The sequence below is a fragment of the Blennius ocellaris genome (assembly GCF_963422515.1).
Source record: "Blennius ocellaris genome assembly, chromosome: 24".
NCBI lineage: Eukaryota > Metazoa > Chordata > Actinopteri > Blenniiformes > Blenniidae > Blennius > Blennius ocellaris.
Genome location: NC_137673.1, coordinates 6,252,241 through 6,265,872, shown reverse-complemented (window position 1 = coordinate 6,265,872; position 13,632 = coordinate 6,252,241). Strand labels below are relative to the sequence as shown.

The 13,632-nt window shown below is 46.3% G+C and overlaps 1 protein-coding gene across 4 annotated transcripts in view; it reads right to left on the bottom strand.

Moving 5' to 3' along the window:
- Window positions 1–950: 950 nt before the first annotated feature.
- LOC308147509 (dedicator of cytokinesis protein 9-like) overlaps window positions 951–13,632 on the bottom strand; it is a gene marked incomplete at its 5' end in the record, with an annotated part of 43,319 nt that continues 30,637 nt past the window's right edge. For all 4 annotated transcript variants that reach the window (XM_080519706.1, XM_080519704.1, XM_080519705.1 and 1 more), the window contains 27 exons: window positions 951–1,605; window positions 2,005–2,143; window positions 3,105–3,205; window positions 3,303–3,493; window positions 3,579–3,789; window positions 3,873–4,019; window positions 4,382–4,495; window positions 5,230–5,352; window positions 5,652–5,758; window positions 6,323–6,380; window positions 6,454–6,669; window positions 6,951–7,064; window positions 7,153–7,335; window positions 7,444–7,581; window positions 7,822–7,937; window positions 8,329–8,465; window positions 8,923–8,970; window positions 9,353–9,419; window positions 9,491–9,599; window positions 11,141–11,271; window positions 11,461–11,572; window positions 11,663–11,770; window positions 12,000–12,178; window positions 12,259–12,370; window positions 12,457–12,540; window positions 13,116–13,262; window positions 13,357–13,428. In XM_080519706.1, the coding sequence (XP_080375832.1) occupies window positions 1,504–1,605; window positions 2,005–2,143; window positions 3,105–3,205; window positions 3,303–3,493; window positions 3,579–3,789; window positions 3,873–4,019; window positions 4,382–4,495; window positions 5,230–5,352; window positions 5,652–5,758; window positions 6,323–6,380; window positions 6,454–6,669; window positions 6,951–7,064; window positions 7,153–7,335; window positions 7,444–7,581; window positions 7,822–7,937; window positions 8,329–8,465; window positions 8,923–8,970; window positions 9,353–9,419; window positions 9,491–9,599; window positions 11,141–11,271; window positions 11,461–11,572; window positions 11,663–11,770; window positions 12,000–12,178; window positions 12,259–12,370; window positions 12,457–12,540; window positions 13,116–13,262; window positions 13,357–13,428 (3,366 nt within the window). In that variant the 3' untranslated portion in view covers window positions 951–1,503. The remainder of the gene's footprint in view (window positions 1,606–2,004; window positions 2,144–3,104; window positions 3,206–3,302; window positions 3,494–3,578; window positions 3,790–3,872; window positions 4,020–4,381; window positions 4,496–5,229; window positions 5,353–5,651; window positions 5,759–6,322; window positions 6,381–6,453; window positions 6,670–6,950; window positions 7,065–7,152; window positions 7,336–7,443; window positions 7,582–7,821; window positions 7,938–8,328; window positions 8,466–8,922; window positions 8,971–9,352; window positions 9,420–9,490; window positions 9,600–11,140; window positions 11,272–11,460; window positions 11,573–11,662; window positions 11,771–11,999; window positions 12,179–12,258; window positions 12,371–12,456; window positions 12,541–13,115; window positions 13,263–13,356; window positions 13,429–13,632) is intronic.

The window sequence follows — 13,632 nt, the reverse complement described above, 5'->3', positions numbered from 1 at the left end:
CCCTCAATCAAACACCTCCTCCTCGTTCTTATCACACGTGTGCGTCTGTCATTATCTTATGGTCCAGAAAAGTCAGGGGCAATCAGTGGGTTTGGCTCGGAGATCATAAACGGCTCGAACAGCAGACAAAAATCCCCCCAGACAGGTTTTTTAATAATCATCATTATGTACCTACTTTCATGAGTACATGTGTACAAACTAATATACTGGAATTAATAAAGGCCTTTAAACTGTATTGTGTGTGTGTGTGTGTGTGTATGTGTGTGTGTGTGTGTGTGTGTGTGTGTGTGTGTGTGTGTGTGTGTGTGTGTGTGTGTGTGTGTACACTTTGGCTGGTAATGCTACAGAAAAAAAAATAGCTTTGGTTTCACAATTTATTTATTTTTAATAATGCTTATTTTAGATATAATACAAGACATTACAATAGAAAGAAATATATCTAAAAAAAATTATTATATGTCATTATAAATTATTATTATTTCATTTGTATGTTCATGGAAGTGGAGTCATTGCATTTCTTAGTGGATTGGTTCCTACCTGCTCTTGTTTTGAAGGGACAGTAATGACTTTGTACAATTAAATCTCGAGTAAATAACTAAACACTGATTCTGCTATTAATCGCAGCCCAAAAGAACTGGTTTTCATACCGACAGAGCTGATTCCTCCATTCCAAACACACTGAACATGAACCAGAGAAAGGAGCACGGTGTCCATAATATTCAAACATAAAGCAGATTTTGTTCACTTACCGAGAAGAAACAAGTGTCATTCAGACGCTCATTGGGTTTTGGATAAAGTCCTGGAGCACAAAACCTGACGCACGTATTTGCTCACATTATGAAACCTCAGCCTGGATTTGTAATGTAAACGTTGAAGCTTAGGAGGAGTGCGGGGCTTGGCCTCAGAAAATGACACCAGTTGTCGCATTGAAACCAGAAATTGCGACGGAATGTATTATCACAGGTTTATTTGTCAGTCACTAAAATTGGACCTCACAGATGATAAAAGGCTGACAGACAGAGAAACAAAAAAAGGGGGAGATTACAAATGGTCCCCGCCCTCGTCTTGCATTGCACAGTCGTCTTTTAGTGTCTTTGGCAAGAAGGGTGGAGGAGGATGAGGAGGAGGATGAGGAGGGATGGGTCTGTGCAATAGGTAGTCTTAATAGAAAAAAAAATTGCACATTCTTGTTTTTTGTGTTTGTTGTTTGTTTTTTTTTATACAGAAAATAGGTTCAAACATTACGGTTCACTTGGCTTTGGACAGATTCTATACACGTCCATTGGCCTGAAATAGAGGGAAGAGTTTGTTAAAAAAAAAAAAGAGAGAGAGAGACGAACGCATCTGCTGAGCGACAGGAGGGGAGTACAAAAGAGGAGTGTAAAAAATACTGTGTGTCGGGCTCCGGCGGTGGCGTTCCCGTCTCCGAGAGGCCTGGAGACGGTCCTGCCTGGGGTCTCCATAGGAAACAAAGACGGAGCAGGAGGGATCGGCCAGCGGACGTCAGAGGATGCTCCCGGAGCCGCTCGGCGTGCCGCTGATGGCGTTGAAGATGCCCACGGAGTCCGACAGAGCGCTCCTGGAGCCGTCGTCCACGGGGATGATCTGCAGGGGAATCCAGGGAAGGAGATTACCGGGAGGGAACAGACGGCCCAAACGTAGAAAACGTGTTTCGGGAGGGGAAATGATCTAAAACCCAACTGCTGCATTACCATCCGATCTGCTGGGGCCAGCAGGAAGAGAGCAGAGACAAGAGTCGGGGTTAGTCAATCATGAGCACGAGCGCCGCGTTGCACAACAACAATCATAAAAAAGAAACTAACGGGAGTCAATAACATGTGAGCACGTGAGGGAATTCTTTTGACACTTTTATGTAGTAAAATGAGTTGAAAGTCACTAAACCATTTATTTATTTATTTTTATTTCTAACTGAAAAAAATCTTTAATATCGGAACCAAATAATGTTTTCAATGTGAGCATGAACGAGGGCCGAGACGTGCACACCTGCTCGTGCATGATGTTGGACAGCTCTCTGGTCAGGTCCCTGTAGTTGGCCTTCATCTCGTCGTGATACTCCTGCTGGTCCTCCTTGATCAGCCGCTCGTTCACGCCGAGGCCCTGACCGCAGGCGTCCACGAACTGCCTGAGGACGGAGACATGGACACACTCACACTCTGGACTCCTCAGATAAGAGGAACCATCAGATAACGGCTCTGCCTTTTCACCTTTACACACACGTGCAGGATTGTTTGTTGTTTCCTTCCCGTTTATCCACTGAATTAATACAATGAGTAACTTAGATTTAATGCTGAGTCACGTGTGAAAAACATCGAAATACAAGATTGAAGACTCAATGTGAGCATTTTAATACTCGCACGGAGAACTGACTGGATCTAGCATGAGTTTTCATCACGTGCCGGTACAGAAGATTAGGGCCAGCAAAAAAAAAAACCAATAATAATAATATATGCAATGTCTTTAAAACAAAAAGGAATTCTGAAGTTAGTCTGTAAAATTCTTAAAAACTTTCCATTCAAAATTCCAACTTTAATCTTAAAATTTAAATTGTAATCTCAGAATTATGATTTTTGATCACAGAATTCAATTTTAACATCAGAACTCAATTTAATCTGCCAAATCTAAATTTTTTTTGCTCAGGATTCTGAATTTAATTGAGTAAATCTGACTTTCTTTCCTCTCAGAATTGTGATTTTATTCTCTTAATACCGCCTTTAATTTAACTTTAAACTTTCCCGACAGGATTCTGTATTTATCTCATAATTCTGACTTTAATCCAGGAATTGTGACAATTTTTTCCTTAGAGTTCAGTCTCTAATCTCACAATTCACACTTTAATTGCAGAATTGTGTAAAACCAGAAATACTTCGGAATCCAATTTTTCTCAGACACCTCTCCCTCTTTAATTTCTTTTTCTTGAGGTGGCCTCATCCTCTTCTTTATGTTGTAAATGTATATATTATGGTAAAAAACGTATGTTTGAGGTTGATGACACCAGCCTGCCACACGGTCCAAACCAAAGTTACTGATGTAGTGAGGAAGAAGAGGGTCTCCCTCCATGAGTGTGCAGGTGATGTGACGCGTACCTGAAGACCTCCTTCAGCTGCTTGACCTTGTTGTCTGGGTATTTTTTGGCACTGCTGTCGTCCAGGAAGGCCCGGGCGTAAGCGAGGGGTCCGGCGTTCACCTGACCACGAGAAAGACGGTGGTTTTGGCCGTTTCGCTCGTATCGCCGCCAATCACAAAGCGGCGGCATTCACAAAGCTGAGGCGCCGCCGCCGTACCTGCACGCTGATGCTGCCCTGCAGCTTGAGCTGCAGCCGGATCATGTCCACGTCGGCGGCGGAGCAGAGCAGGCGCAGCTCGGCCACCTTGGCGCTCATCTCGTCGATGGCCACCTCGATGGGGCTGAGGTCGCTCTGGTGCTGGTACATGACGGCGATGCGCTTCTTCACGTAGGGGAAACAGTGCGTGGCTGCGGGGGAGGGGAGAAACAGCAGGACTCATGCGGCGGACTCGTCTGACTCACACCTATTTGTGCGCGGCGAGCGGCGGCCTACTGGTGAGGATGGTGCGTCGCTTGCACTGCTCCTCCACGCCGCCCTGCTTCTTGCCCGACACCGTGAACGGCGTCTCGAACACGAAGCGCCGGATGTTGTGGCTCTTCTCGAAGTCGGTCTTCCGCTCCTCCAGCTCCTTGTCGTCCAGGTGCGGCGTCACGTGCGTCACCTGGATGTAGGCGTACTTGGAGTCCAGGTCCTTTGGGTTGACCTGCGGGCGGAGCGAGCGCCGTCACCACAGTGAGACGCCGCATCGGACAAGCGGCTTTCCCACTCAATAGTTCAGCGTCCCACCTTGCCAGAGTCCTGGATGATCTTGACGTTCTCCTGGCCAAACTTTTCGGAGTAGAGCTTGAGGAGCCGCTGGGAGATTTCCGAGAGCGGCGTGAACTTGGGCTCCTTGTAGATGTACTCCTTCCCGTCCTCGTCCTCGAAGAAACCCTGCGGCGCCAACAGGAAACAGCTCAGAGCACGGGAGAAACCTATCCATAGTTCTGAGCGTGTGCGTGTGCAGAGAAGGAGGACATCCGAGAGGGATGACGGGCAACAACTCCAAACTTCCAAATGCAAAACACAGAGAAAAACGTGAACTCATGTCGTCACACTTACCGCAGCCTGGCAGCAGGAGGCACAACGGGAGAAACCTCAGTTAGTTAAAGAAGACTTCACACATTGAAAGACTCTGTGTGTGTGTGTGTGTGTGTGTGTGTGTGTGTGTGTGTGTGTGTGTGTGTGTGTGTGTGTGTGTGTGTGTGTGTGTGTGTGTGTGTGTGTGTGTGTGTGTAGCAACAAGACGTCCCCACCTGTCCAAAGAAAGCCACCCTGAAGTAAGTTCCCAGCAGCCTCTTGCCCGAGTGCATCACCTCCATCACTTTGGTGTAGGCGCGGTGCAGCGTGTCGTACAGCCGAGTCAATTTCTGACACACGAGGTACAAAAAAATTTAAAAAATAATGTTCATTTCTTATATTTTACCTTGATTCTTTAAAATGCAAAGGATTATCTCATAAAATATCCACAAAAAAAAAATACAAAATGTCCATCTTGTCCAGGCATGTTTCCCCCCCCCCCAAAAAAAATGGCTGCTTGAATTGCTTGAGTTACAAACTGTACTTTCGATTAATAACTACTAGATTTTTGGTAAACTGAATAAATGATGTCGAAGTTGATTTAACTATTTATATGTGTGGGACATGTATCTGATTTTATTGTATCTCAACATATTTTACAGATCAAATACATTCTGCTTAAATTGCTTGTTCATAATTGACAAATATCTCATGTATTTTTGATTGTTTTCACCACAAATGGCGATCATTTCATATTATTTATAGTTTGAAGGAAGTCTACTATACAGCAATGTGACATTAAAATACATAAAAATGCTTAATCAATCAGTTCATTTAAAATATTTTTTTAAACCACAAGGAAGAGCAAATCTTATTTATCAAATAATGGATATTTCATTAGAATATTATGTTTGTCAGAATGTTGGTTGCAACAAAAAAAAATTGTATGATAAAAGTGTTATACAACCTTATATATCGCGAGACCAAAAGTATGTTAAAGTTTTGTAATGCTTCAGTTATTTCTGCTTTTATGATGTGTATTTTTTGGGGGGGGGGGTTCTGTGTATCGGCGGCCAAACGGCACCTCGAAGTCTCTGCGCTGCTCGTAGATGGGGATGATGAGCCGGTAGATGTCGGCGATGAGCTCGTAACGCTCCGCCTTCCAGAGGCCGTCGCCACACTCCTCCAGCAGCTCCATCAGCACCTCCTGAACACACAAACACACTTCACTGCAACAGTGCGTTCAATCCCACGACTTTACTGGAGGATGAATTAACTCTTTCTGTATCTATTGGTAGTTTATCTTAAGTGATAATTTCCTGATTCTTCATAATTACTTCATAAAAGTTCATCTCAATGCTCAGATTTGAGAGCATCTTCTTTCTTGTGACAGATTGATCTAATGTCAGTTCTTCTCTTTGCTGTTTGCGTTTTCATCTCGAGAGAAATGTGAAGTCGGTGAGGAGAAAGCCTCCCGTAATTGTAGGCCAGAAGAAGAAAGGGCACCTCGTTGAAGTGGACGTCCTGCATCCCCACGTCCTCCATCATGGCCGCCTCCTCGTCGATGTTCGGGGTGATGACGCGGAAGGCCGAGCAGCCCTGCCGGAACATCCCTGAAACCCAACCAGAGACGTGAATGACCCCCGAGAACTACATCAGTGTGTGACGCCTGTTTACAAACCAAGTGCTGACATTAATGAGTATCCCTTCAACATGAGACACACTCTGACCCTGCAATCAGCCGCTGACGTTGATCTGTCACACTATGTAACCCAGGTCCTCTGAGGTCTGACAGGTGTCGGAAGCAGAGGAGATCTTATCTGTGGATCTTATCTGTGTTGAAGTGTTTTCACCAACAGTGAGCAGCGATCTTTGGACCGGAGCTCAGCCGGCAGGTGAGAGAAGACATTTACATGATTTCTTTTGCTTTTTTCAGATTCATACTTACATTTTGTTGTAGTTATTTGATTTCATCACACATAAGAGTGAGAATAACCATTCAATCCTGCTTATCACAGCATGTTTTTTTTTTAAATGAACAACAAAGCTGCAATCAGTTCTGTTTTACCGCGCCTATTGATAATAATTGTGAGAACTTTTACCACCAGCTCATTTTACTGCTCAGGTTGGCGTGCCATCATAAGCACATTGCAGTTGGAATTTAAACAGAAGCTCACCTTTCCTCCACAGGTACTCCGACACCAGAGCGGCGACATGCACGTAGCACATGGCGGCCTGCGGGTGGAGAAGGCGCCCATTAAATGGAGAGTCAGCGCGGGTGTCTGAGCCGAGTGGGACGGTCCCGTACCTCTGACAGGTCTCCGTTCTTGTTGTGGATGCGGGCCATGCTGTCCAGCCAGGTCTTGCGCAGCTCGGGGGTGCTGGTGTACGACTTGGCCAGGCTGTACTGGAGGTCCACCAGCATCTCCGGGTCGTTCTCGTGCTCCTTCATCTGCTCCGTGGCCATCAGCACGGTCCTGATGCGCTTGGTCAGGTCCTTCACGTCGGAGGGGAACGCCGTGTGCTGCAGCGTGGCGTTTAAAAAAAAACAAACACTTTGTAATAGCAGCTTCTCAGTATATTCAAAAAAACACACAACCAAAAACTGACGGATGTTGAAGGATGTAGTTTTCTTGCAAAAAGGCAAAGAAGCAACCTCTTTTTGTACTTGTCAAAAATCTGAGGGCATAAAATCCGGTCCATGTCATCAGAAGAGAGATAATTAACAACTATTTCACCATCTCTGTGAGAAGCAGCATCATAAAAACAAAGTATTGAGATTGAGTTTTGAGTTTATCTGCTCACCTTGATGCTTTTGTCACTGTTGGCACAGTTGTTGATGATGGAAAGCGACTGCTGGAAGCGGGTCCCCCCGATGCCGATGACGTCGGCGATCAGCTGACTCACGGCGATGACCACCTGGGCGAGAGCGGAGGAGTCAAACCAACCTGAAAGAAGCGACCCGTCACCGTGCACGCGGAGGAAAAGGCTGCAGATCTGCACGTGCCTGCAGGTGCGTTCGCACGAAAGACTTGCGGCCGGTGTAGTCGAAGTTGCTCTTCATGAGGAAGTAGAGGAGGTGGGCGGCGTCGCTGCGGATGGAGCTCAGCTTGGAGTTGCAGCACTTGAGGATTTCGTAGCACAGGGAGGCGCACATGTCGGCCCGCCCGTCGAAGAACGTGCAAGGGAACTGCGAGGCAGGGAAACATCGCATTAGCGTCATGTCGAAGAATCTCCCACAACGGATCAACTGTCACAAAAGGGTTGGGCGAAGTCAAGGATTGAGGGGATTTCTCACCTTGTAGATGAAGGTCCTGAGTGAGGTGAAGACTTGTTTGAGGGCGGCCTCGGATTGAGGGATCTGCAGGAAGCACAAGTGCACCTGGAAAACCTTCTTCATCAGCGGGTTGTGTCCCAGATCTGAGTTCAGCTGTGTCTGAAAGCAGATGACCGGTCAGGAGGCGGCTGCCAGCTGCAGGTGTGTGTGTGTGTGTGTGTGTGTGTGTGTGTGTGTGTGTGTGTGTGTGTGTGTGTGTGTGTGTGTGTGTGTGTGTGTGTGTGTGTGTGTGTGTGTGCGTGCGTGCGTGCGTGCGTGCGTGCGTGCGTGCGTGCGTGCGTGCGTGCGTGCGTGCGTGCGTGCGTGCGTGCGTGCGCGCGCGCGCGAGTCCATTAATACCTTGAATCCCATGATGAAGATGCTGAGCGTGTCCAGCACAGTCAGGCAGACCTCGGTGGACACGTTGGCCTCCAGCAGGCTCTGGCTGCTCACGTCTGCCTCCGTGTGCGAGTACACTGCACAGAACCCATCAGACGCCACAAGTCAGAAAATTCTTTAAAGAAATGAAAGAAATACCTATTTTGATAGCTGTGAGCAAAAACAAACAAAGCAATAAACAAATAATGTTTGATAAAATAAGGAAAATGAACCTACAACAAAAATGGATAAGGCAGAAATAAATAAATAAATAAAAAACACCAAGAAAACACAATTCACATTAAGAGTAAAAGCTGTGAAAACAGTGGGAAAAGGTGAAGAAAAACAAACAAACAAATAAACCAATCAGCAAGTATTCCCTGTGGACTTTAACTCTAAAAGTTGGGAACTATTATGTCAGTTATGTCACGATTGGCTTTCACATTTTGTTCCTGGAAAGTTGAGTTGGTTTGCGGGGGCTGCTCTCACTGTTGTTGAAGGTGTGTGCGTTCTCCAGAGTGCCCAGCTGCTGCAGGCGGGCGTGAAGGATTCCTGCCCTGTTTCGAGACACGGGCAGAGTCAGAGACTTCCTGTCCGCCGCCACAAGCCCCGCCCCCTCCTGGCTCCTGTTGGGGAGAGAGCCGAAACATTACTGATGGAGAAACCAAGAGGAAGAGATACACATTAAAGTTCTCACATAAGTTCTCTGTTCAGGGCGAAGATTTAGTGAATCTATAAGAAAGAAGCAGCAGAACAACTTGAGAGACGCTCGCCTTGTGGGAGTTTAATTTGATTTACACACCGACCGAGGCAAATAGCAGCATGATGCATTAAAATCAAGCAAAGAAAATGACACAGTGATCTCTTACCCATGCAGGAAGGGGCCGAGGCCGCAACGTCAAGCACAAAAAAACTTGGCAGCAGTGTTACAAAATGACAAATCAACAGGGGAAAAAAGGTTAAAAGAGTCAGAGAGGATGCAGATCTGCACATTTCTGAGTGCGAGTCGGTCATGTTAAAACACAGATCAGTTCAAGATTCAGTGTGTGAAGCATCGTGTGGATGGAGGGAAGCTGACTCTACCTGGCGATGAATCTCTTCCCCATGTACCTGAACTGATGCAGGCAAACCCTGCAGGGGGAACACAAGAATCTGATCAAATACCAGAAGCAGAGCTACATTTCATCAAAAATCAATCACACTTGAACAAATCTACACAGATAGCATCTTAATAAAAATGTGCTTATGGAGTAAATGTGGATCATGTATTTGAAGACTACTTCTTCTAATTTAGATAAGTGAATCATGCCCTTTACAGGTCATGTCTGTCATTTGTCCTTATTTCCTTTCTGAGAGGCCCCGCTCGATGCTTATTTGTTTATCGTTGTTTGTTCCTCGCTTTGCGGCTCCTCGCCGCCCATTAGCCCATTATTGGATTTCACTCTCTGCATTTCTTAACTCTTTGGCTGAAATGTAACGTGACCCCGAGGAGGCGGTTTGTTTCTGTACTCACTCGATCAGCGTGAAGAAGTCCATGAGCTCTGACGGAGCCGCTTTGTTCCAGTAGGCAAACAGAGCCTCTGGAGGGAGACGGGAAGATGCGATTGTTGTCAAACATCTGAGCGTGTCGGAGCGAGAGGCGGCGTCCTACCTTCAGACATGCTCTTCAGGATGTGCAGGAAGCACATGAGCAGGTTTCTGACCTCGTCGCGGTCCAGCTTGTCGCAGCGCAGCACCGTGCTGCCCGTGGCACACGGATTCTGATGGAGGAAATGAAAGGAGAGTTTTTAAGACGTAGAAAACAAAAAGATCCACCACAGATCACTCAGACGCAGCTGACGAAGTGAAGAAGATGATGAAGGTAGAAGCACCCGCACTCCCTTCAACGGGACACTCGTGTGTTGTACAGACGTCTGCAAACTGATTTTCCTTTGACTTCACGAATCTTTTCTATGCCAGTTTGCAGGACTCTGAACAACCCTGGAGACGTTTCGGAGGCTGAAACAACACTGAATACTTGTAAAGGTTGGCTTTCCCTGCCCGCAGCTGCCCGATCTGCCTCACTGTCGCTGTCCTGCGGCAGCCCGCCCAGCGGCACAGTGAGCACAGAGAAGTCCACCGTCACCCGCTTGGCTGCACGGCCAGCCGGGGGCTCCTCGGGGACGAGAGGGAGGGGGGGCACGTTGACCGAGTGCCTCCTGGTGAACCTCTCCTTTTGGTAGGAGCTTACAGGGCAGGGGGCGGGGCTTTGGGGGCTCTGGGGAGAGGAGGACGTCCAAAAATGGAGATAATTCAACACGATTAGAGGCTACCAGTTGTCATCACTGCAGAACATAAAAAAACCTGGTGACTGTGGCTCAAGACGACCCTGTCTCATCCCCGTCCTTGAATCTCTGAGTGTTTTCTAACATGTCAAAGGTGGAAGTTACAACATGCTGTTGCCAGTCTGGTGGAAACGCCTGCTTAGAAACCAAAACAATGAGACGGGAAGAGATGAAAGTGATCAGAGGAAGGAAACTGTGCACGTCATCATGTGAGGTGCTGATAGCAGCTGCTGCTGGTGGCCGCCCTGATCTGTATGCTCCTGTTGTGTGTTTATACGTTGATGTTTACAAGAACGATGAGCCGAGTAGAAACACCATTATGCAAAGCACACAAACGGACAGCATGACAACAAAAACACAGAACCACAGAGACACAATGTGCCCACAACAAGAGATAACATGATCACAAAAACACACAACAGAAATACAAGGAGACACAACCTGACACAAGAGAAACATAACGCCAATACAAAAAGCACACAAGAAGGCCACAAAGCAGTGCAAAAGAACCACAAAGAATGATAAAATGTCCACAGTAGGACACAAAATCTACAAAATGCCACAAATAAGACCACTGAGACTCACAAAACAACAAAACACACGCTGACCAAAGAAGACATAAAACTAACCAAACACACAAACATTACAAAAAGGCACTAAAATGACCAAAAAGAGACTTGACATCACTGAAAGGAGACCAAAATCGGCAGTCGTGCAGCGATTTGAAGACACTTTAGTCGTTTGGAGGCTCTAAAATGTGCAAAAGTATCTTGGTTTTCAGGGAAACATTGTCAGATATTAGACGTTTTCTTGCATTTTAATTAAAATATAATGTACATGGGTTAATCACTCAGGCTGTGATAGCAGGTCAAAGTGAATATTTTCCTCATGTTATTACATTTAAATAAGTAAACAGAATAAAAGAAAAGGCAAGTAAGTACTGATCCTCTGACATTACAGATGAGCTGCTAGATTACCTTTTCCAGGGAGTTGGTTTTGTCGCTGCTCTTGTCCAGCAGGCTGTTTCCAGAGTCGGTGGAGATCAGAGATCCTCTGGAGTCTGCGTGGTGAACCGAGCTGACGTTAGGAGTGGAGCTATGAGGCGAGGCTGATACACAGAGCAGCTTTTAGTGGAGCAACGGCAACAAAAACATCCAAATCTGCAGTGATCCTACTGTAAAAAGAGGCCTGCGGTGCAAAATCTAATTAATAGGCTGGATTGAGATGTCTCTTGTGAATTGAAATCTCGTTTGAATTTTAAATGAGGTAAGATGTTCCTTCCACATTTGAGAGTCACCTGTTCCAGAGATGACGCCAAACACATCCTTGTGGAGAGCGTTCTCTATGCAGCTCCCAGGTTTCTGAGGGGTCACCATGGAGGCGGGTGCCAGGGAGTCCTCTCTCATGTTCTGGGACAGAAAGCAACAAACAGCCTCAACACAAAAAGTGCCAATGTCTGAGTGCAGTTCATTCTTTGCACCACTAGATGGCAGGCTTACAGTGTGGTTGCTGAGAGGAGCAGGCTCTTTGGTGTCCAGTCTGTACACGTTCTCCTGAAGCAGGCCGAACAGAGGGAGGTAGAGGGTGGCCAGGCGGGCCTGTTGGCTCTGTAGAGGCAGGGTCATGAATATATAAATGAACATATACAAGCAACAGGAGCAGGAGACTTAAGTGTCAGCCCTGAGTGCTAAAGTGCATCACATAATTCAATAAACAACAATAATGAGACATGTTGGTGTTATTCCACGCGTCTTGTTTCAGTGCATTATATTTCGCTTGCCGTTGACAGACATTAATAAAATCATGGAGCTTTGTCGAGAGAGTTGCAGATCTTACTTTCGCAGTGTAGCGGTCGTCAAACGTGTGCTTGATCATCAGCCCCTTCAGCACCTGGATGGCGATCAGACGGATCTCCCTGTACTCCTGCAGCGCTCCGCCCACCTCCCTCAGGAGCAGGCCCACCATGAAGTGGTTTCGGCAGAAATCGTCGGTCAGAGAGTAATCCAGCTGCAAATCTGCGATAGTATGCAGAGCGTATTGAGTTAAGATTTCGCGGGATTTATGTGGTATATATTAGATGGTGTGTGACTCGTACCTTGGAATCTCTGTATTCTGCCTTTCCCAAAGGGCATGGGCAGATTGAGGGGAACGTAGTGCTCGTGGTTGCACACGACCCGCAAGAACTCAAACTTAAACTCGTACAAAGTCTGCAAGAAACACACAAGAGGCTTTCCGTTAGCTTCAGCGTAGTGCTTCAAAGAGTGGATGAAATCCTGAGAGAACGTCGCATCACCTTTGGGTCTCCGGGAACAAAACAGTTCATGTAGTTGTTGATCTGCTTGAACACGAAGCCTCTGTCCATGAAGGTGAAGCAGCGCTGAGGGAAAAACGGTGCAGGAATGTGTCAAAATTCCAATCAAGAACATAAAAAAACAAACATGGAGAAACAAAAATGCCCCCAAAGCGACATAGAAACACATAATTGAGTCAAAGATTCATAAAATTTGCACATAATCAACACAAATGAACGTAAAGCAAGACAAAAACACACAAAACCAACATAAAACAGAACAAAATAGAAAAGAGGACACTGAATCAACAGAAGAAAAAAAAACGCACAACACAATGACACAAAATCAACATAAAAACACATACGACCACATACAGACACAAAAATCCTCCGAGACAAGAGAAACAACCACCAAGAGAGTAACACATGCAGCACAGAGACACAGAACAAACACAAAGAGACAACAAGCACAACCCAAAAAAAATAGACATCCAGCACCACAAAATAACCCCACAGAGATGTAAAGACATGTAAAGAACTGCAAATACAAAACACGTGGGTTGCATAGAAGCATTCGTTTCAAAGTTTCACGGCTGTGGAGCCGAGCCTCAATCTGAGGATCTCAGAGCACAGCAGTGCGAGCTGCAGGGACTCAGACCGACCTTGATGAACACAGCCAGGCTGTGGTTGGCGTTGCGAGCTGCGTCCAGGTTGTCTTTGTACTTCTGGGTGATGTGCGGCATCAGCATGTTGACCAGAGTCTCCACGGCGTGGTAGAAGGAGGCGCAAAACCGCTGGTTCCTGGAGAGCTGCACGTGCACGGCAGGAAGGAAGTGAGGGGGAAGTCGGGCTGAAGAGGAGAAAGATTTGGTGGAGGGAACGCCGCGAGGACAGCAGGCCTACCTTCACCTTCCCACTCTCCATCAGATAATGAGCCATGGACTTCACCAGAGCCTCAAAGAAGTACCACGAGTGCTGCAACGCAAACACACAGTCAGTACCCAACAAACTAACACGCTCCATGTCTGACTTTCTACCAAATGTTAAAAAAACATCTGTCTCTTCTCAGGAGTCCTAAAAGCTCTGAGAGCCGCACAGTGAAGGACAAAGCAGTTATAACTACTATGATAGGTGCAAAATGACTACATAGAGAGAGAATACATACAATCACAATACAAT